The sequence below is a fragment of the Augochlora pura genome, chromosome 7 (genome assembly GCF_028453695.1).
Source record: "Augochlora pura isolate Apur16 chromosome 7, APUR_v2.2.1, whole genome shotgun sequence".
In the NCBI taxonomy this organism is placed as follows: Eukaryota; Metazoa; Arthropoda; class Insecta; order Hymenoptera; family Halictidae; genus Augochlora; species Augochlora pura.
Genome location: NC_135778.1, coordinates 33,437,572 through 33,462,329, shown reverse-complemented (window position 1 = coordinate 33,462,329; position 24,758 = coordinate 33,437,572). Strand labels below are relative to the sequence as shown.

Here is a 24,758-nt window from a genome sequence, read left to right as displayed (position 1 = left end):
ATGTTTTATCCATGCAGAGAGATATGGAAGACATATTCTATCAGGGATTATGGCGTCACTAGCTAAAGTTTCAAAATGCCTCGACAAATTGCTTTTTTTTGCTGCACTCGGTTTTCTCAGGTGCATAGAAACAGGTGCAATTCTTCTAACAATAGTTTATGGAAAAGTAAAGCAACAATTTGCTCACACACATTAAGATTCATCCCTTGTTATGCGTGTAACATGATTTCAAATTTCTCAGCTTAACTATATATTTCATTAGCTGAATAATAAAAATGTAAGTGTTACTTACTTAATACTTTCCTGTATGAGTTATATTGCTCAACATTATGAACAATAATTATTATCACGCATTACTGTATTTCCTCGTGAACGTTGAATCGTAGGTGTTACCATTTAGACCAGCACCGCGGCAGCGCCATTTTCCCTGCGATCCAATCACGCGTGCCGCTCATTACTCTCGGCCCTGTTCCGCTCGAATTTCATTTCCAGCGGGCTCGGCCGGCGTCGTTCCGCGATCTTTCCGGTCGCCGTGAAACGCTGAACGACCTTTTAATTGCGCGGCGGCCGTTCTCGCTCGCGGGAAACGCTCGATTTCACGACGCCCTCGCGCGCCACTCGAGCCCCTAACAACCCACTCGAAATCGGCACGAGAAGTCGGCGTAAACACCGCGATAATCAGTGTCAGTATCAAGTCAACCGCGACGACAGAAAGTCCTCGTACACTTTCCCGGAACCGGGTGAAATCATTTCCTCGGCGGGTGCTCGAAAAATTTTCCTCGTTTAATTAATCGAATGGAACTGGCCGAGCGCGCGCGGCTGAACATTTTAACAGGTCCGCGCCGCTTCAATTAATTCCGTCGGCAGCCCCTCGGCGGCGGAGAACCCGCGAGTATCGAGCAGCGTTTCGAAAAATAAGCTAACGAGCAAAGAAAAGTGGTCGTTGGGAATTGTTGGATCGTGCTCCAAACTGGTGACAAACTTCTCCCGGCCCTTGGATGCACGTTCGAAGTCATTTTTCGGTTAACACAGCATTACTCCGCAGTTCTCTTTTACTTTCTATAGGCACTTTGATTAATGTAGAGAACACGCCTACTACGCGACGGACACGCCCACCTTCTTTCAGGACCGCCCACTTTGCGCACAAGACTTATGATTTTCGTCCAGTGATATAGTTTTTATTGATATAATTATTTTGCGAGTATGCGTGCGGTCAGCTGGCCACTCCCACTGTCAACTAGACACGCCTATTTCATGTTTACCCCGCCCATGTGATGTTCGATCCTCTCATTCGATCCGCCCATTTTCTTCTTTTATAAAATAAAGCTCGTGCAACTAGAACTTAAATACAATTACAACAACTTCTCAATTTGATAAATTTTTTTCCGACATAAACATAAAATAATTTCACAATAAATACATTTAATTTTGTACAAAAATTTAAATCTACAATCTATCGTTTCAGGTATGTATCTGTTAACAATTCTCGCGACACGTTGGTGCTAAAAAATATATATACCATTCAGAAACAATATCCATTTTACCGAATGGAAAGTAACGCCTCCTTGAAAAAGATACCAGCCTCGCACTTCGCACTTCGCACTTCGCACTGTCGCACGAACTCGTGAACAGCGACTGCCGAACAAACTCGAAGTTTGAAGTGCAGTTGCCACTCAGGCTTAAAAGTATGGCGTTTCCCCACTCCATAGAGACATCGTTAAAGTAACGAATCCGCGAGTTCGAATCACCGGGCAGACAGCTTCGAAATTGAAAATATCAGCCGCGATTCCGGGCTCGGCTTCCGGTGCGGAGCCGCGACGAAAGAGTTCGCGGACACCCGGTATGCTCGCGTCGGAGAGGCGAGTGAATGAATTTCCAGTAGACGTGGCACAGCGTTTGTTCCTTGGAGCTGAAGTTTCTTCGTCAAACAAATTTTCCAGCCAGACGGACCGTAAAGGGAACGCTTAGGGATGCCGAGTTCGATTCTCGTTCTCCAGGCCTACCGTCCGCGAACCTGTTGCCGGCTACGGTCGCAGGCTGCGCGCCGACGGTAAAAAGTGGAAGCGGATACGCGTGACTAGTTGCACGGGGAAGAGGATTGTTCGGCGCTCCGCTCTCGGCGCGCTCGGAAACTTGCGCTTCCGCGGAAAGCGTGCGACCTCGATTTCCTCGGCGCGCCGGTTAACTTTCGATTAATTAGCCTCCCGTTCCAACCGAAGCCCCGGTGATAATTAACGCCGGTAGTCGATCGATCAACGCCGGCCCCTTTAGCGCCGTGTTTTCTCGCGTTCCCGTTCCGATCCGGCCCGCGCGTCCTGCGCGCCTGGTCCGTGCCGCGCGAAACTCCGGGCGAAACGCGTCCGGGTATATCAGCCGCGCGCGACACGGTCCGGCAAAGAGCCGAGATCCGCGGTTAACTTGATGAATCGCGCCGGTCAACTTTGATTGCTCAAAGATTACTTCGCGGCTCGTCCACTAGTTTAATGAAACGCGACTGAGAGTCGTCGCCCCGCAATCCCCATCCCACCGTTGTTCCGCTTCGCGGTATCGCGATGAAAGCGCATGAAAACGAGACAACAGAGTTTTCCAATGCATTTCTTATCCTATAACGTCGGTGCATTTTTAGAGAACAATTTTTTTTAATGCTTTTCGGTGAGATTTGAATTTGATATGTCGCTGTGAATACCTAGCCTTGCTCTTTGGGCTGTTACTCTGGTAAAAATAATTTCAGCGAAATATAACTTACAGCGATCGAAAGCGGAGACTTTGACTGTTAAAATAAACTATAATTTATTATCCTAGGATTTTTTCATATTGTTACAGTACTTTGGAATTCGAAGGGTTTTTCGTCTAGGATTCAAGGGCACCATGAGTTTGGTCATCGTGTGACGTTTTGATTCAAAGAGCTATAAAATGGTAACAAGAGTTCGTAAAACAATGCTTCTGCGCTTGTTTGAAAGGGGAGGTCTCATTCTTCGAAATAAAATTAATTTCAGTCGTGTAAAAAATTCTTTCACTTCCGCAAAAGCATTTGAATCTGAAAATTTGCTGAGAAATGACTGTCTCGCTTTTCGCATTGCAGCTTTTAGAAAAAGTATTCTATTGAAACGCAACTTTCACTGTTCAAAAGGAGAGACTTTTATCTTTAGAATAAGCCAAGGTGCGTTGTCGCACAACTTTTCATCACAAAGTTACAGTACCTCGAATATCGAAGAATTTGTTCGAAGTTATTTCAGCGTGCGACACAAAGCTGAGTTTCCTTCTCGCGAAAATAGGAAATGAAAAATTTGATTGCCGTTTGAGCAGCGGGCGCGCGGGAACCGTTCCGGATTGGTCGGGCATAGCAACGGTCCTGGCTCGTTTCAAACGGCAAGCACCGGATTCGATTGGCCGACTCCGCAAACGGCCCGAGGAGGGACTCGCCGCGCTTTATCAAAGGATTATCGCGAATGGCGCGTGGCCGATTTTAAATTTCGGTCATCGAATTCCCTAATTTTCCATGGCCCGGCGGGCAACGCCGTTCCGCGAAGCCGCCGGGCCCGATTAAAGCCGTCGCAAATGAACCGTGCCCCATTGTCTTTTTCCGAACGATTGCAGGCGCCATCCCGGCTCGCGGCGTGGTTAATGAGACCGGTGGCGCAGACACGGTTACCCGTGTATCGGGGCTGTTCCCGCGGCGGATAGGCCGGAATTAACGGGGCTCCGGTACCACGGGATACGACGCACCGTGCGGTTCGAGGCTTTAATCAAAGTTCCCGCGGAGTGTCTTTGCGGCGAACACGTAATCCGGCGGGTGTAACGCGTTCTTGTCGCGGGAAACGTACCCACCGCCGCCGAGGACAGCAGACGCGATGGTTGCGTGAATTATAAGCGCCGCCGCGGCAACGACCGTGTCCCTTTTAAATCAAGATTACCATCTCGGTGGAATTTCTCGCCTGTCTGAAACAGGAGCCACGGATATTTACCTGTAGCTCTCGTTGTCGCGTTCGCGTACACGCGAGCCGCACAGAGCGCGGTTTATACAAAAAAGCGGCGTAGCCAATACAAAATGGGAGGTGTCTATAAGAAACGGTGTCAATACAAAGTGAGAGAAGCCGAATAAAAATTGGAAGAACCAATACAAAATCGGTGGGGCCAATAGGAACGTATGAGGGCCGATCAAAAAAGTGGGAAGGGCAAATACAAAAATGGGCGGAATTAATACAAAAAGTGAGATGAAGCCAATGAAGCAGTAGGAGCGGCTAATAACAATGGGAGGGGATTGCCGTAGCCGTGTATTATAAATTGGTGGAAAGGTACAGCCCAATTCATAGATTGGTATAGTTACTGGAAAGATCTAGTTTAATATAGGTGGAAAATGTTGAATGTTGGAGGGACAAACAAAATAGTAATAATAGTTCATACAATATTATGCACACTCAATCGACAATAGGTAAGTCAAGTATTAATTTAGGTGGGCAGAATTGAATGTAAGCGTTTTTAGCGAAATGTAGGCGTTCTTAATAGGCAATATGCAGATCCAACAAAAATGTAGGCGGGCATAGTTGAATGAAGGGGGTATCTAATATAAAGTAGCCAGGTTTGGAAGAGATATGGGAGGTCCCAATTTAATCTAAATATGAGGATTATATTTAGTAGGTTCATATTTAGCCAGACGACGTGTGGGAGGTCCTAATTGGATGTGGATAAGCCTAATAAAAATAGAGGCACAATGAATAGAATGGGGGCGTATATAGTGAAAAATAGGCGATCCTAATAGACAATAATCAGATCCAATAAAAATGTAAGCAGGCCAAATAGAACGTCGGAAAAACGATAGGTAGATCCAACAAAAATCTAATCGCCGAACACCATAAAGTATGCTAGTCCAGCCGAAATGTAGACACTTAAAATTGGATACAGGCATGCCTAATACGAATGTAGACACACAGAACTAAACGTAGGCGTGTCTATAAAATATAAACGATCCTAGTGGACAGTAGGCAGGACCAATGAAAATGTCAGTGGGCTAAATAGAATGAAATCAAAAATATAAGGAATCCTAAATGAATGAAACCAAGTAGAGTATAAAATCAGGCACACAGAATCATTGATGGGCGTATCTAGTATAAAGCAGGCGGCGTTAGCTGTCATTAGATACTCCAGTGAGAACGTAGAAGCGGCGGAAACAGTGTATCCGTTCACAGTTTAACCTGGAAAGCAGCTCGCCAGTTCCAGAGGAATAAATCTTTATTCAGGACCCCTAGATTCGATCCAATTAACGTCTCTGTTGCGTAACGCCTCCAGTTCGTTAAGAATATTCATGAGGTGGGAAGATTGTCCGGCGCGGCGGACCAATCGCGGAAATTTTCTTGCGACCGGACGGCGCGGCGTCGATGCTCCCGGGTCGCCTCATCATTCGGAACGATTACCGGCGGGGTTAGCGCGGGGCCGTCGTTCTATTTACACGGAAACACGAGCAATAATCGGCGCGTATTGAACCGAGCCGGGCTCCGGGCGAGCCACCGTGATAAATGGAGCTTGATTGTGCCGCGAATTTTACCGGGCTCCGAAACTCGCGCGTAGAGGTTCGCAGTTTGTTGTCGGAGCGTAAAAATATGGAGAGCGCCGATACCGTTCTTCTTTTATTAAAAAATTCCGCGCCGCCGTTGGTCCGTGAGCAACCCCGCCGGAGATCTATCGGGGCGGCTTGTTTGTTTATTTCTCGAACGGGCAACATTATATAACCGCCACCGTTTTAGACTCGACCGTGTGTGTGTGTGTGTGTGTTCCGGCCGTTCGAGGTTTTTTCCATTATTTGTCGCGGGAGGAGCAGATCTCGTACCTTGGAAAGCGCCGGCGGGAGAATAAACGCGGCCGGAAAAAATAATGACAATGGTGATGCGCGGGCCCGTTGGACTTTCGAGATAAAAAGTACCGGCGCATTTGTTCGATTAAAGTCGTTCCGATGCGATTCTTTGAATGAAAAGCGTCGCGAAACGACGACGGGAAATGGTGTGACGGAGCCGTTTTGCGAGGGAGGCTTCGAATTACGTTTGCCTAGAGTACTGTAAATGTTTATTACAGTTCATGGAGTCGCTTGAATTTGAGTATTATTGATAATAAGCATTTTAACATTTCTAAACCATACGAAATCTGCTATGAAAATCGATGCTATTGACAGAAACAGACTTTCTGGTGTAGGTCCATTGATTTTTAAATGAGAAATCACATCATTTTTTATTAACTTAGCGTAAACTTTTTATTTATAATTATATTTTTATTTATAACTGTAGTAAGTCCAATTATAACAGGTGGCGTCATTGTGATATTATAAAACAATGCAGAAAGTAATTAATTTATTTCACACGAAATAAAACGAGAGCTTTTATGCCATCATGAAGAGTATAAATAAATATAATAATAACAATATTTTTTGTTAAATTTAATCATATATGTACAGATACCATTAGCTTACAAAATGAAAAATACTATTCCTATCTTATTTTTTATTATTATCCGTAAACAAAACTGAATCAATACAAAATATATATCATATTTAATTCTTCAGAATTGAAATTAGATGATTTTTACGACTGACTAATTATAAAATGGCGTAATTCTACAGCCAGTAGATATATACAATAAATTCTCTCCAATTGTTCGTCAGCTTGTAAACTCAGTTTTATAATCGCTGATCGTCAATGATTATAAAACGAACCACAACGATCGAGAAATCGTATCACCTCTTCCGAAATGATCTATTTCTCCTTAGAATCTCAAGGACAATTGGAGAGAACTTACTGCATTATTTTAGTTAAACTACATAAAACTTATACAATTAAATCACACATTGACAAATTAATTAAACCATCCCTAGACTCGACATAATTAATTTATACTTATTATTTATATATCAAGTTACACCTTTCAATCGACTGATAATGCTAACTTTTAATCTTCGCGAAACTACAGTCCAAACTATACCGGGACTATCAATCATCTTAAACGATCCCAATCATTCTCTGAAACATGTTCCATTGTCTCGTTGCAGTACACGGACTGGGAGCAGGTGAACAACGGCTACATCTACCAGAAGATGATCGCGGACGTGGTCGGCGACTACTTCTTCATCTGCCCGTCAATACACTTCGCCCAGCTGTTCGCCGCCCGCGGCATGAAGGTGTACTACTACTTCTTCACTCAGGTAGGCACACGGAACAGATAGAGTATTGGGTTCATTCGCCTTTTGAGTTTGCTGAATAGCCAGAAGTCGCACGGAGCCAAATCAGGTGAATACGGTGGTTGTTGAACGATATGAGTCGAGTTTTTGGCAAAAAAGTCGCGAAAAATCAATGCAGTATGACATGGTGCATTATCGTGATGACTTTTGCTTGCTCACAAAAACACGTGTAACTCGGAAATAATTAAACCTTTTGACAAACAGACGCTTGGCAAATGTTATAGACAGTCCTACCAACCTAGGAAAAAAAGAAAGAATAAATAAAGAATTTACATTTTATAAACAAATTCACCTTACTTTTTGTTCACAGTGTTATGTGGGATTCCCCTATCGCGAGTCTTCCAAACGGATATCTCGGTTGAAGAATCACTCAATTTAATATTTCAAATAAAGGAATAGATAAATGTAGTCTAGTAAAAGTACAAACGATGTTTAACGCTTCAAGCCTGGATGCTGACTACATAACCTCCTTTTTATTCTCGCGATCGCGATCGCTTCATTCGTTTGTTCTTCATCAATCGATATTTTTTGGCCGCTCTCGCGCTCTCACACATTCAAACACGCGCAGTTCACTCATCGCATGTATACAAACAGGAACGGTCACAGGTAGCTTTCGGGAAAGGAACCCATCTGTTGGCGAGTGTCGGAGGTAGACGCCACGGTATGTTTCTCTTCTTCCCTTTTTTTTTTTATTCCGGCGACGGTCACGTGTGCGGGTCACGGGGCACGGCGTCACGTGAAACGCGGGAGGCCTGGTCCGATCGATATACGGCCATTATATTATAGTCGCGGCGCAGCTTGACATTTCCGGGGGGACGCGACACGACACGACACGGCAGTCACCTGGCGAAATGGGAATGATAACGCGACCCCGCGGCTCGTGATTCTTTCGCTCGATTTAAGCCGGCCCCCTTATCGCCGGCCGCCGGGAATCGACTTCCAGACGAATCTATTATTCAACCGAGGAGAAAGATCATCGATTTCCCAGGGAAACGCAAACACGAAGGGCTCCCGGGCTCAATGGGTCGCGTGATTCCCGCGAGAGACTTATTTAAACCGAACCGCCGCGACGCGCCACCGTCGACTGTCTGTTCAGGCTCATCGCTGCCGCATACTGTTCCCTTTCTCTTGTCGAATAAAAAAATATCAGGGACGAACGAAAATAGACTCGTTTTATCGGTCATTCGTTGCAAATTGATTAACACGTCAGTGAAATCTGGGTGACGCTAATTTCTGATCAATTTTGTAAATTCAACTTTGATTGCAATACATTTGAGCAAATTGAATTTGAATAGCATTTTTCGAATGCGAACGAGTTCTAATGCCACCACCTATGATAAATATTAACTTTCTAGTTTTTATTTAATTAATTAAATTGCTTTAACTATGTGGAGATTGATTTTACTTAGTGGCTGATTGACGGCGCTAAATATGTTAAACTATTAGCTGCGAACGGAAAATTACCAAAAATATTTCTACGACTTAGGCTACTATATTTATGAAATATATTTATAAATTTTAAATACTTTAGGATAATGCTAGAAATCTGTTAAAATAACTAGATCCAGTGTGTTCGATAAAACGTATAATAAAATTTATCTTTAATATAGATCGATGCTGCTAAGTGGTTAATTTTATAAAACAAAAAGTGGAAAATTGGGATGGAAAATGTGCACTGTTTTTTTAAATATTCTTTATGTCTACATTGAAATAAATATTGTAGAATACGTGAACATAGTTGTTGTTTCATCTAATGATATATGAAATTAATAGGACAGAGTAGCCATAAAGTAACCGTCGTGTTTTAATGTTACTAATTTTTATGTGGCTGAGAGGGTTAATTGATTAGTGAATGGCTCATATAAAGAAATAAATACGTAGCAACTAAATGCGAAGCGATTAGTGCAAATATGCCGCTAAGAGAATTCGAGTTTACGCGCCACTTTTCATTCAGAATGAGAAGGGCGCTTTGACTTCGGGACGATGTTACACATAAAATGTTGCATTTATAATGGTGATTATAGTGCGAACTTGTTACCTACTTATACGAGATTATTCAGTTGCAGTGGTTTTGTTGTGCTTCGAGAAATATCCAAGTTATTAATGAATTGTTGGAAGCGAGTGAAATGGTAACAACCGACCTCGGGTTTTAGTGGTCGTTAGTATTAATGCTAATTACCGTCGGTATTTTTGTAAGACATGAACTGAGGGATTTAATATAAAATGGTTTGTTTGCTAAATAAAAGCATTTTTACTCAATTAACAGATTTATTTTTATTCGCGATTTAAAATACAGGGATATTATTTTCTTTTCCGCATAGATGTATATTTTATATTTAAATGGGGATGATAGATTAATTTATTTGATGTTAATGTTAATTTATATTAATCATATTAATAACTATAATTTTCTTACTCGTGCAGATGTATATGTCATGTTTGTTTAAATACGATAGATCAAGGTAGTTAAAATGTCAAGTTTATGTTAACATAATAACTTTAATATTAATGTGTATTAATATTAATTAATATTATATTAATAATGATTATACAAGCATCTATTGTTTTCTTTCGCAGATAGATGTATACATTGCAGGTATCTAAGTATTAGGTTGGTGCATATGAATACTATACAACCTGTATGAATACTATATACTATTTAGCCCGTAAAAACTGTCCTGAATGTTTAAAATAGTGAAAGTCGGTTGGCGAAAGATCTATATTTTATAAAATTTTATATTTTAATTCATTTAATTTCGCAATTGTTTTGTACGACGTATGCGTAGTTTTTATGGGCTAAACAGTATGTAAATGGAGACAGTCTGAAAAATGCCGTATTATATATATATATAGTTTATTGTTCCGAAAAATCAGAATTTCTTGAAGACAGACATCTATGAATTAAACTCGCGTTGGGAAAAGTGTATTGAAACAACTGGGGCACATTTTGATTAAATCAATAGCTTTTGAAAAAAGTTATGCAGTTTTATATGCTCGCTTAAAAATCCCATATTTCATATGCACCAACCAATAACAGATCAATATATTTCAAATATCAAGGTTATATTAACAGTATATTAATATTAATAATATTAATATCTATTATATATTTTGATATATGTAACCTGTTATTACCGCCCCGGCGTTACAACAGACCCTGGTCTCCCCTACTGCAACTTTGTAGAGAAAAATCGAAGGACAATTTTTTTTATCTCGTTGCAAACAGGAAACTTCGCTCCGTGAAATCACGTGGTTTTAACCGAGGAAGAAATTTGCTGACCTCCGCAGAGTCATTTGAATGCAAAAAATGGCTAAGAAGGCAACTACTTTTACGATTCTGCTTGCTACGCGGAGTAAACAAATTCTAGCAAAATGTAACTCAAGTTGATAAAAAATGCAGATTTTAAAATGTGCCAAGGTTCATCACCTTACCATTTTTTTTTTCACGAAGTTATGCTACTTTGAATATCGACCTATGAGTCGAGTTAATGCAACTGATTTCACAGTTCCGATTCAAAGGGCTATAAAATGGTAACAAGAACTCGCGCAGCGATCTTCTTGTCTTGTTCGAAAGGAAACTCAACAAACGCATTAATTTCAGTCGCGACGAAACTTTGTTAACTTCTGCAAACGCATTTGAATATGAAAAATACCTGAGAAACGACAATCTCTCTGTTCGCACTGTAACTTTACCTAAAAAAATCTTAGTACAGTACACCTTCCGCTATTTTAAAGCATACACTTTTACCTCCAAAACGCACTAAACTTCATCGACCTGCGATCCTTCCTCGCGATCCAACAATGCTTTGCACAACGAAGATGCGCGCACAATTTTACGACCAACCAAGCCGACTCATTGAATGACAGTCTTCGCGTTTCACTGAGACGGCGATAAAACGGTAAAAGGAAATCGCACATGAATATTTCCGATCCCGTCCTGAGAGCCGCGACTTCATTCTGCGAGGTCCCATTGTCTGGAAACGAAAAAAGAATTCGCAGGAGTCGTCGCGAGGCGGGGATTTGAATTTCAAAGAGCGTGAAACAGCGACAGAAAAATAATGAAAGATAAATCTTGGCTGAACCGGCGCGAAACCCGGACGGCTCCACGGCGGCACGAGAACGACAAAAGAGAGTTCCGCGAGAGGTTTCGGCTTCGCCTTGTCGATCGATCCCACAAATAAATTCATTCGGTCGCCCCCATTCCCTTTGTGGTGATCCTCCATCATTTATTTCCTCGCCGGTCTCGAATATCCGTTCTCCGTTAATGGCGGGCTTAAAAAAGCTGGCCCGCGAGTGGATGGGATCGACGCGGAGCTACCCGAGATCCCCCCATTGTGCTTGACTAAAGCTCGGTCGGATCATAACCGCGGCGGCCTCGGCTCGTCGAATTTTTTCTCGATTTTCATCATCCTGGACACAGGTGAGGGATCCCTTGGACGCGGCGGTGTCTCTTCTGGCCGAGGGAACGAGCGTCGCCGGCGGAACGAGTCGATAACTGGTCGGACACGGCTCGGCAAAGTAGCACGGACCGGGCATAAGTCGGACAGCCGGCGAAAATGTTCGTTATTCGGCGGATACGACGTCGGATTCGTTTCCGGCGAGGTGGCTCGTCAGTTCCGACAGATTTTCCAAATTTACAGCATCCTCGCCCTTGCATCCACGAAGCGAGACGCTTCGCAGTGGGGTCGTATTTAAAGGATTCTGTGATAAGTTGTTACCTCGTTTTGAAGGTCGATGTGTAAACTTTTTAGCGCGGAAGTTAGATTTTTCTGATATACTTTTACTCCGAACGGCAAATAAAAAAAAATGAAGATGCTCGATTTTGAGTCATTTTTACGATTTAAATGTTTCTGGAAAAGTCAGCGACTTTTTTTGGCTGCCAAGACTACCGTTGTTTTGAAATGCGAAGTCTCCTCTTTCTAAATAGTCCAAGATCATTGACCTATGACTTTTTGTTACCAATCTATAAATTTTTAGTGGGAGAACTGAGATCTAAAAGAGATTTTAATGAAACCCATTTTCGAAAATATCACTCTTAAAAATTCTGCAACTTGTTAGTGAAAAATCGTGGAGGAATAGTTCTGGGACATTTTAAAGAGCGAGAAATGCACTTTTTAACTAAGTTTTGTTATAATAGAGTCCCTGTGTCGTCAGCAATTGCGATTTTAACGACGATACCAATTCTCTGGTATTTTTATTTGGTTAGATGAAAGTAATTAACACGATCGCTCGCAGCATCATTGGCGCACATAGTTACATTTATTATCGCATAAAATGCATCGCATTCTATTATATGAAATATAATAGAAATATCTTTGTTCCATGTTTTACAATTTTAATTAAATTAAAATGGTAATAACGTTCTTTACCTCAAATACAAAATCGTGGTTGTCACAGATGCTGGTAACGAACGTGTTAACAATATAAATAAAAAAATATAACAACAATCAATATACTTAAACCTGTGCAATTTCGTTAAGAATTAATAGAAAATGAAAAACATTAAACAACATTGCGATATTTAATAAATTATTTCGAACGTCTTTTGCTTCATAATTGTCACACAGTCTACCAATTATTGTTACTTTTCTTACATGTCATTGCTGTCAATGACTGAAAAAATATATAATTCCTTATCAAAAAGGTACGATCTTTATAATAAAAAAAGACTCAGCAAAAATATGGAACACAATGAGCAGGACACCTCGAAGAAGATTAAGGTTTCCTTAGTAGCTAAGATATTTAATTTCGTTCCATTAATTTTCTCATTTCCGAGTTCCACAGATCATTGCAAAGCAATGCAAATTGCACAGTTATCAAGAGTTGACTTTTTTCGTTAAGCGACAGTGAATCTTTCAAACCGGACCACCGTGCGCCCCCGCAATTTCCGCGGTTAAGCCGTGTTTGTGGAACATCGCCCGACCCGGCGAAGGATCACGACGAGCTCCGTCGAGTTTATCACGGAACGTCTCTCGATATACATGTACGGTCTCCGCGACGAAGTTATAAAACCGGGCTATGTATACATATATAGGTGGGAGGTGGGGGGAGGGCCAGGGAGGAGCTCGCGGAGGGCTCTTGAACTTTCATCGCCTCTTTAGCTCGAGAGGACATTAGAGTTCCACAATTTATGTAACGCACGAGCGGAGCGTTACGAGCGCCCAGAAATATCAAGCCTCGACGAGCCGGGGATTGAACGTTGAAACACCGGCGACGGGACTTGAGAAATTTTCGAAATTCGCTGGATTCCTTCGGTCCCGCTCCACGGCCGCAGCCACTTCATCGCCCCCCCACCCCCTCCTCGCCCCTCGGGACCACCCCTGGGAACGTTTCATTCTCTCCTGGAATTCCGGCGGAATCTTTTAGCGAAAATATCGCGAATTCAAATTCTAAGCGTCTCCGCGGCTCCTCGCGAAATTTTTCATTTCGCTAATACCTCCGCGGACTCCGACGAAATAGCCTTCCCTTTTCAACGAGATCGAGAATTTTGTTTTTGCGGTGTTTTCTTGCCGGTTTATCGAGCTTTGTGTCGGACACGTAGAGCTGTTTGAGGTTGTCGAATCTTCGATATTTGGAAAATTGTAACTTTGTGGGAACAAAGTGTGAGACGATGAACTTTGACTCATTTTCAAGGTAAAAGTCTCCTCTTTTCAACAAAATGAAGTACTTCGTCTCGCGATTTTTGCTCGCTGGTTTATTGCGTTTTGAATTGGACGAGCGTAGTCGCACATTTGATGAGTTAATGCGAGGTCGCGAAATGATCGATTTTCTGGATATTGTAACTGCTTGGAAAAAAATCGTAGGACCATGAATCTTGGTCCATATTGAAAGTAAAAGTCTCCTTCCTCCAAAGAGGTCAAGAACTTTGATCTGCAGTTTTTCCTTGCTGGTTTATCGCGCTTTGAGTCGGACGGGCGACGCCAGCTATTAGATAAGATGGCGTGAGGTCGCGTAATCATTGATATTCAGAATATCGTAATGTCATGAAAAAAAATCATAGGTCGATGGACCTTGACTCATTTTAAAGATAGAAGTCTCCTCTTTCCAACAGGTTTAACAACTTAGTTAACTTTTGTTCACCAATCTATCGCGGTTTTAATCGAACGAGCGACGTCGACTGTTTGATTAGTTGACACGAGGTCGCGAAATCATCGATTTTCAGAATATTGTACCTCCTTTGGAAAAAATCATGGGACAATAAATTTTAGTTGATTTTATGAAGCAAAGTCTCCTCTCTCCAACGCGGCCAAAAAAATTGCCGCACGCTTTTTCCCACAAAGTTACGATACTTCACATGTCGAAGGATTTTCGGTCTAGGATTTTGCGACCCAATCGCTTAGGTTATCGAACGACCGGTGTCAAACTTTTGATTCAAAGTGCCATAAAATGACAGCAAAAGATCGTAGGACAATATTTTCGAGCTCGTTGGAAAGATGAGACTTCGCGCTTCAGTATCTTTATAGTATGCGACTGCGAAAATATTTTTAACGCCCTCCACGCATTCTCGATGTTGAGAAATGTCCAAAAATAACTATCTTCACATCACGGTCCATTAGCGGAACTCAAAAAATTATTTATGGAAAGAAAGTAACTTATGAAAAACTAAATCTGGCATATTGAAGTACAGACTTTGCTCCTCCCAATGATACACATCGTCATCTGACCTTTTTTCCCAAAGTTACAGAAGGTTGAATATACCATACGTACTAGTGTCTCACTTAAACAATAATTGAAATAAAAAATTATTTCTTATTTCTAAATTTTAATAAAAGATGAAAATTAACTAATTATTTATATAAATCTAAATAAATTATTTCAGATAATGGAATTTATCAAATAATGGAATTTACAAAGACAATTAGAATGGTCACTGATCAGTTACAATTTTATTCTTTTATTCATTGTTTATTCGTCACAACGCGTCAAATACACGTGATAGCCAAAAAATAATGATCTTTAAAATGCTCTAAACAATATCATCAAATTCACAAAAGATAACAAAACAAGATAAATGAAAAAGAGACAAATATTACTCATTCTTTGCTTTCCACCTAAACGATCATTTAATTATGTATAAAAAATCAACCTTTTACTTGTAAACGAAGTCTTAAATTTATTCGCAATGTTAAATGAACTATCTTTTAAAATTCTTTTGTATTCTCTTAAATTTACATATACTTTTCTCTTTTGTAACACTGTAACACAATTCATTGTTCCAATGGCATGCACTCCAAGAGCTTCGGTCCATTTATAAATGAATAAATAAATAAATAAATATTTATAAAAAAAGAAGAAAGAAACAAAGAATTACATAAATAAATCAATATTGATAAATAGACAAATATTGATAAATAAATTCGAAAAATGGAGATCATCCAACTCCGGCCTAAGAATCGTCCAATGAACTGATTAGCATACTAGCAATTAAATCGGCAGCGATACCCCGTAAGATCAAGGATCCAGGGTGGGGGGGGGGGGGGGCGTAGTAGAGCCGAAAACAAAGCTGGGCTTGTTTCACTTTCGTAGACACTCGATCTCGGCCGGTTTCTCGCGGCGTGCGCGGCTAACTGGGACGTGAAACGCGCGTAAGCGGAATACCGAGGCCCAAGTAATTAGCGAAGGAGGTAATTTATCAGGGAGCGGCGGTGGAAGCAAAGGAGGATGTCATTACTCATGCGCGCCGCCCGTAATCTTAATAACGGTTTCGCTCTCCGGTTAAAGCAACCCCCTTAACGCTCGACCTAACCACCCCCCCCCCTCCCCCCCCCTCCCCTCCCACTCCTACGCCCTTAAGGCCGCGTCTTCGAGTCTTCCATATTCCGTCACGAGCCGCGTACTCCTTTTCCGGCTCGAGCTGTTAATCTCCTCGCCGATTCGCCGTCCTCTAACCCCGCGTCCTCCCGTGAAATCGACGTAATTGTCTCTGCACGGTCGGATTCCTCCGAGAAAGATGTTCCCATCCGCTCGAATCGTCTCGCCGACTCAGCTTCGGATTCTAATTTTTCAGACGTTTGGATTGTCGAATAATAGGATCAGTTCATACTTTTGAAGAACGAGACGTCATATAATTTGTGATTAATTTAGAAAATTGAAAGTGGGATTGAAGTTCAGTTTATTTAAAAATATAATTAAATCATATATGTGGGAATATATTGAATTTAACCTTTGTGGTTGCTAGGTGCAATTAGATTTAGAATAAGGAATGTCCGTTTATTGAGCAGAAGATGTATGAATTACAAGCCGCTTACTCGGCCGCCCAAATACAAAGAAAAAACTCCAGTTTGTATTCGTTTCGCTGTCTCGCTCGCCTCGCTGTTTCGCCGTTTCAATGTCCTTCTTCACTTGCTGTTTTTAATCACTGCCTGCACCGCCGCATTGCATGCTTTATATATGTACAGACATTTCGCCGTTGAAATTTCGATCAGAGGACAAACGCGTATCGACCTAACGGACACGGGTCGATGCAACGGCCGTGGCCATTGCTTTTTTCTGAGGACAGTTTAGCTAGATCCCCACATATAGTTTGAGATTAATTTAGCGTGAACTTTTTATTTATAAATTGTTAATAATTGATATTTCATGAAATTTCAGTGCTTGGTTTAGTTTAAAATTAATCGACCTCTTCAACGATGAATTTCTATAGTGACAATCTATTTAATTGTTTCTTTTTTATTTATCATCCATTTCATTTCATTCGATCAGGTTTCTTCGGTGTTGCTGTAGAATTCTGTAGCGATTAGTTTTCAACTGATTCTCATTGTCTTTAGACTTGGAACAATTATGATTTTAAGAAAATTAATCTTACACATACGTGCTAGTATCCCTAAAGAATTTAATGATAGAAATGATTGATTATGAAAGTGTTGGAAATCTAAGTTGCATAAGTATAGATCGTGGGTATTACGAAAAGAAATTTCGTTTGCACCATAGGTTTATTATGATGTTATAAAACAATGTAAAGAAGTAATAAATTTATTTTAGACGAAATGAAACTCTATGTATCTTTAGAAACAATTCTTTCTTTCGTAAAATTTTTCTCCAAGGCGTCGTCAACGAGTTATTAACGAGAAACGTTGACGAATCAGAAGCAAGTACTGTTAGCGCTAGGCGGACGAAGCCCGTTTTCGCTCACTCGCTGAGCCGCCTCGTACTAGCAATGCTTGCTTCTCATTGGTCAAAGTTTTTCGTTAATAACTCATTAGCGAAGCCTCGGGGAAAATTTGTATAAAGGAAAAAGTTGCTTGAAACGAACTCAGGGATCTCCCATTTCCGTGTTATTAAACATTTCTAGGACACCCTATATTACGATTACACTTTACGATTAGTTTTTGGCTACGATTACCTCCATCTGCAGGCATTGCTCACACATGTATCAGTCCATATTCCCAACACAAAGAAATTGAAAGTAGTAAAATAACCCATGAAAAAGTAGAAAATTCAAGCTTCAAAATCATTGATATTTCATCAGATTTGCATAAATATTAACAAACAGTTATAGCAGTTCAAATATCGCGAAAGATATCCGAATATCGTTAGCCAGTTTTCCGGGTGAAACGCGCACTGTTCTCCAAGGGTTTTCCCCTTGTCAGGCTCAGTTCAGACTCGGCGGACCTCGCATAGACCCTTCAGACTCGACGCAGACTTCGTTGAGACCTAATGGGGAGTCCGTGAACTCGGCTCGGCCCTGATTTCCCGGCGAGAACAGCGTCCACGAAGTTCCGCGACGGCGGCGGTAAGAAAAGATTGTCGATCTCCGCGAGGCTTAGTGAGATCTTGTTGCGCGACGGGTTCTCTTTAATTAAAAGAAACGAGGCCCGGCCGGCGTCCGCCGACGTCAATTACGTCACCGCCGGGAAAGGAACCCGTGGCCCGTGGTGGGATTAGGTTTAGCACCACTTTCGCGTCTCCTTGATCCCGTTTGTCTTCCTCTCGGGAGCGCACTCGTCGCCGCGGATTCGCTTTTCGCCGAGGAACGCGAGCGGGACGGGGGACGCGACGGCCCTTTCCCCACGGCCGGGCCGTCTCCAGGACCCAGGGCAATTATCGTCCCACTTTGAATTCCCTTGGGAGCGGACACGAAAATCGACTTAGGTCCATTCGGCGTCCTGGGCGAGCTACTTAGACCGGTTCTCGCAGCCATCCCCGGCTCACCGACGGGCAAAAAGGAGCGCCGAAAGGCATGCGGATAGAGGGACGGGATGAAACGACTCGTCCCGCTTTCTTGTTAATTTTTTAGCACCGTGAACGAAGAGCCGGGAACGGGGAACAAGAAGAAGAAGAAGAAGAAGTAGTAGTAGTAGCAGTAGTAGTAGTAGTAGTAGCAGCAGTAGAAGAAGAAGAAGAAGAGGAAGGAGAAGACGGAAGCGAGCCACTCGAATGTCTCGAAAAAGTTCCGCAACCGAGAGAACCGGGCGAAACGAGTTCAAAGAGGGTAACTGGGTCGGAAACGGGTTAACGCTGGAACCTGGGAACGATCCTCGAGAACACGTGTACCTTGTAGACTTACCGAAGCCACCTACCAACGCGCCGAACACATTCCCTCCATCAGCTCGCGTTAATTTGAATATACCCTGTGCCGTGGATTTTAGAACTCGAGTGGCGACGCGCGGCGCCCGGCTTCCATTCGCGCTGCTGAAAGTACGCTCAATTTGGATCCGCGAACGCTTTGAACCTGCTTTATTATATTCGCTCGTGGGTAACGAGGTCTGACCCGACTCTTCTTACGCCTTTGCACGCTTTAGGCTCGCTCCAACATTGGTCTGCTCCGCGTTTGGTCGCGGCTGCTGGGACAACATTACTGACCTAGCCTCGACCAAGGCTAAGACCTCGCAGTGGGTTGCACTGGGAAGTTCAGGGACATTTTGCGGAATAACGAAATATATCGTATCGGTGTTTAATATCCTCTTTGTAATAAAAGAAAGAAAATTTATTTGCGATTTTCTTTTTACCGATTTGTCGCAGCTCGAATGAAAGTTGTACGACCGTCGTCAGAATGGATTGATGTTTGATCTGCTGTAACTTTGTGGGACAAAATCGGTAGACGATCTACGTAGTCTTGTTTTAATTTTCGTACCGATTTATCGCAGTTCGAACGAAAATTGTGCAGTCAACAGTGGAATAACGATCGACCAGTCTTGTGTAAAACAATTGTCGATATTTGATCTGCTGTAACTTTGTAGGAAAACACCGGCGAACAATCTACCTAGGCTCGCTTGAAAGGGTAAAATGTGGGCTTTCAACGTCGGTATCGTGCTTTAGTTGGAAAAATTTTCACGGGAAAAAAAATTGTGAATGGTGAAAAAATTGTCCGGGTAACGATCGAAAATGACCACCTTCGCGTTTTTAATTATTGAGTGAAAAACAAATTTTTTTACGGAGAACCAATTTGTTAATGACAAAGTGTGTACATTTTTTTTCAACGTCGGTATCATGTTTCATTTGGAAAAATTTTCACGGGAAAAAAAATTGTGAACGGAAGCATGAAAATCGTCACTTTTTTCGATACTTTTCGAGTATACATCGTTGTAGCAAAATCAAAAATATTTTCTGAAAAACTGAAACTGTAGCAATATCAAGAGTGAAGTGTCCTCTTTCTAACAAGTGCAATAGAATTGATCTGTGATTTTTTTCTTACCGATTTATCGCAGTTCAAATAAAAATTGCACAGTCATCATTAGAATAAGAAGACTTGCGTAGGAAAACATCGATATTAGAACTGCTGTAACCTCTCCAGAAAAAATATCATAGAATCGTCTACGTAACCTTTTTTTAAAGACCGAGGTCTAGTTTTTCAAAAAGTCTAAGTCATTTCCCTCAAAATAATTTTTGCGAGAGAGCAGAGACAGAAATATCAACGTCTACCAGAGATCTAGTCTGTAGACTCTTCAAACCTTCATTAGAGTACTCAAACTTAACCGATATCCATATTAGGTGGAAGTTATACACTGAGATACTCAATTTGGTCCCAACATAACTCAGGATTAACCTATGACTAGTCCAGAATTAACCCAGACCTAACTCAGAATTAAACAAGACCGAAGATGGAGCACAGTCCTAGCTCATACTTGCAGGCCAATCTAAACCAAGACTAACCCGAAGTTAACACAGATTTAACTTAGACCTAACCAAGACCTAATCAAGAGCTTAGGCCTAGTTCATACCCGTAGCCCAACCTAACGCAAGGCTCGAACAGAGTTAACCAAGACCTAACTCAGACCTAATCAAGACCTAACCAAGACCTAAGCAAAAGCCTAGGTCCAGTTCGTACCCGTGACCAGCAATCCTCGAAGGTGGCTGGGACGTTGTCGGCAGTATATCTCCTTGGGTCGTTCGGGCCAAGGAAGAATAACGGCTTCGAGAGGCTCCGGGGCCGGCTTGTTAATTGAATCGGCCGGACGCGGTTCGAAGCCGCAGGCGAAACGCGCTCCAATTTCAGTAATCGGCGGGCCCTCGAAATCTACTTTCTCCGCGTGACGATTGAAAAATAATTGCTCGCCGGTGAATACAAACCCGGCCGATTCATTAACGAAGTGAATCGCGTCCAGCGTGTCGATTGGCCCAAAGGAATTAATGGGAACGAGACGGTTGCAGCCCGCCGCCGCGCAGTTGCAGGCCATCGAGTCGTTGAATAGCGCCCCGTTCCCACCCGCGCACCCACCCCCGATTCCCGGCCTCCATCGGGAATCCTTCCGCGCCGGTATTCCTCGCGTGTCTTCAGCGCGCGAGATTCATTATCGACCGCGAGCGGATCACGTTGTGCAAACCCTCCGCGCGAGGAGCCGCTCATTCCCTTGCGAAACGATGAATCGAGCGGCGCCCGTGGACGCCTGGGAATCGTCCGATGAAAAGAATCGCTTGCACGAAGATGTTATTTAAATCGGACGCCACGCCGGAAACAGATTAAGGAGAATCATCCGCGGGATGCATTCAGCGCCGTGGCTCGTCCGCGAGACTTTTCTTCCGGATGTTAACGCTTTAACGACCGGTAACTTATAAATCGGCTTTCTCCGCGATCGGTAGCCTGTGAATCGGTCGTCGTGGCAACCAATAATTTCTTAGCTGTTATTGAAACGTGTTAGATTGTACTGCAAGCTCCAGTATTATTATATAATTTTTTAAATGTGAGTTACCTCGATATTAATTAAGGTTTAATAAATAGATTTGATTTTAATAATAAAATATAAAGAATTATTAAATAATATAATATATAAATATATAAAAAATATAAAAATATAAAATATAGTAGAATAAATAAAATAAAAATAGGAACGGGAATTTAACTTTGAGCTACTGTAAGCTCCGATATTGTTACATACATTTTTAAATATTCGACATCATTTGTGATTGATCAAACAAATCAAATAGAAATGAAGTAAATAGACTAGATAAAATAAATATTGTTTAAAGTTAGCGTTGTAGATATAATGTTATTTAATGCACGTGGTATTGGGGTATTAGAAACATGAGGCGCACTTTCAATTGAAATTCCGGTAAAACGTTAAAGGAAAATCGCAGAGCAAGTTTTTTCGGCTCGATGCAAAGTGGAAGCTTTTCGCTGTGAGGTCAGGTTTATTTCCAGCCGACAAGAAAAGTTGTTTAATCTATCTGGCAACATTTGAATCCAGGTAACGATCGAAAATGACCACATTCGCGTTTTTAATTATTGCGTGAAAAACAAATTTTTTTACGAAGAACCAATTTGTTAATGACAAAGTGTGTACATTGTTTGTTTACAACGATCCAACGTAGATCACGATACAATTGTTTTTGTCGAAGTTACAGTAGTTCGAATGTCGAAGAGTTTTTCGCCTCGAATTTTCTGACCCGCCGGGGTCGGGTTATCAAATGGCTGGTTTCACGCTTTTCATTAAAAGAGCTACAGAATCGGAACAAAAACAAATGGCAGAGCGATGTTTTTCAACTCGTTTGAAAAAGGAGACTTCAGGCTTGAAAACCACGGGAATTTCATTACAAAAAAAAATCGTTGAGCTCTCTATAGGGACGTGAGTTTCGGGGTGCTAAGCAAGCGAACATTACTAGGAAAATAACGATTGATAACGATGCGGCGATGCTGTCGCGATGTAATTTAGGTGGCTGGACAGCGCAATCCTTGCTCTTTAAAATAAGCCTAGGTTCATCAGCGTACGATATTTCTGTCAAAAGTTATAGTGCTCCGAACAGCGATTAAAGTGACATTTTCGAAGACCAAAAATTCCCACCCCACTCCCCCCCCCCGATTTCAAGCGGCACACTTTGAATTGAATCGTTCATGAATTGGTGAAAAAAAAATCGTAGAACAATTATTTGATTGCGCTCGTTCGAAAGCGAAGTCTTTACTCTTCAAAATCGCAAAGGTCTTGTTACTAAAAAGAATTCTTTGACCTCTCTATAGACAGAATTCTACGCTGTCCGAATACAATTTCGTTCGAATAACATTTCTAATTTGTTTCGCCAACATTTTAAATACATTTTCCAAATAAAATTTGATTATAATAATAATTTAAATAAATTTTTCGAGTAGAATATTATTCGAATAACATTCTGAGTAAAAGTTTAATGAGTAACATTTCGAATAACCTTTTCAATAAAATTTGAGTCCAGTAATATTTTGAATAAAGTCTTCAAATAAAATTTAATTTAACTAATATTGAATAAATTCTTCGAATAACATTCTGAGTAAAAGTTTATTCAACTATCATTTTGAATAACGTTCTGAATAAAAGCTTATTTATGTAACATTTCGGATAAAGTCCTGAATAAAATGTATTTGACTAACATTTCGAATAACATTCCGAATCAAATTTTATTCGAGTAATATTTCAAATAAATTCTTCGTAGAAAAGGTATATACGTTGAATATACCATACCGAATAAATACTACAAAGAAAATTCTATTCCCTCGACCCAATAAAATGGTCAAAGATTGCCCGTTCCATTACAAACGACAGAGCGATCGCAAAAAAAAACGAGCCCGTCGACTGGAAAACGGATTAAGAAGACGGTGGAAGCTGGTTGCCGGCGAGAGTTAATTTTTCGCCTGGACGTCGGCCAACGAAAGGGTGTGCGTAACGGCGATAATGGTGTGTACCGTAGGAAATCGCCGGGTTAATTAAGAGATACCGCTCGATGCACGTTTATTAAGCCGGCGTAACGAAATTCCAGCGTTCCATCGAGTTCCGTTGGGCATTATCGATCGCCATATCATTATGCTCGCCTCCGGGCGTCCCTCCGGACGATCCACGGGCAGCCCCCTCCCCGCGAACCGCCGCGCAGCCTTTGTAATTTTAAGGATCGTTAAAATTAACGACGTTTACCGAACACGGGAGAGCGCCTGACGTAACAGCGTCAGAGGCGCGTCCGGTATCCGCGTCGAGAAAACGCAGCTTCGCGGTATCCCGTCGGAACAAACTCTCTCGCGGCGGCCTCCAAAAAATCTGGCTAGCATTTTCTGCCATCGACCCTTTGGATACGGGGTGAGGGAGGGGTGTAATCTGGGATTTATCGAGTGCGATTCAATCGACCGCATTCCGCCGGAATTAAATAAATTCCCGGGGCGGCCGGTGAATGATCGTGCCCGTAGAAGTTTGAAGCTGCGTCTGAAAAAGTTGGATTATCGCCCCCCCCCCCCTCCGCGTCGTCCGCGGAAGTTCATGCGAGAGACCGTTAAAGTTCAAACTGCGATTTTTCGCGGGGAACATAAACGGACGGGGAAGCGGCATTATTTACGGCGAGCGGGCTTCCCGGCGATTTTACGAGCCGGTCGCTCGACAGCGTTCCGGTGGTATATAAATGAAAAATATTCTTGGCTCGCCCTTAGCTCCCACAAACATCGCGGGGCGGTCTAATTGATTCTGCTGGGGAGGGGGGGGGGGGGGGGGGGCGACGAGCAACCGCGCGATCAAACCTCGTCAATCGCGCGGAAACCGGCGTCAATTTCACGGGGGCCAGAACCAAATTAATTCGAACGTGATGCGGTGATCCGCCGCGCGTACCATCCCGATGCTCCGGTTGCGGAAGTTAAACAATGCTCTGTCTCGACCTCACCCTCTCCCCCCATTCCCGACATCGCGCGATGTGTAAAATTAATCCATTTCGCGTCGCAGCCGAATTAAACGCGAACCAACTTACGCCCGAGTTCCAAATTGAATTGCATTTCCCTTCGGACACATCAAGCTGTTCGCGGCGAATCGTTCGAACGAGCCGAAGACGGTACAGTGCGCGCTGGTGAAGGCCGATATGGTTGTTAATGTGTGAATGAAATGGGCCGATAACACGGTCGGATGGATGGCAATTTGCAGTTGCAAATACATAGATAATACCGCGGAATAAAATCGGGTCGTGATGGCTGCTTCCGACGTTGCAATTCGGGACTCCTGTCTTCTTTAATCTCAGAGATACAGTCTGTTAATTTGTTGACCTTTCTTGCTATATTGAACGAAATAAATATCAGAGGAAAGTTTACTTAGGATCATTTTAAAGAGTGGAGTCTACGGTTTTAGATGCCCTAGGTTAATTCTTGCGATATAATTTTTGCAGC

General features: G+C 42.2%; 1 protein-coding gene across 1 annotated transcript in view; it reads left to right on the top strand.

The window, feature by feature from the left end:
* The window catches only part of Ache-2 (acetylcholinesterase 2), a 171,891-nt gene that overhangs the window by 131,145 nt on the left and 15,988 nt on the right, over window positions 1-24,758 (top strand). The window contains exon 3 of the mRNA XM_078187922.1: window positions 7,034-7,186. Within this exon, the coding sequence (XP_078044048.1) occupies window positions 7,034-7,186 (153 nt within the window). The remainder of the gene's footprint in view (window positions 1-7,033; window positions 7,187-24,758) is intronic.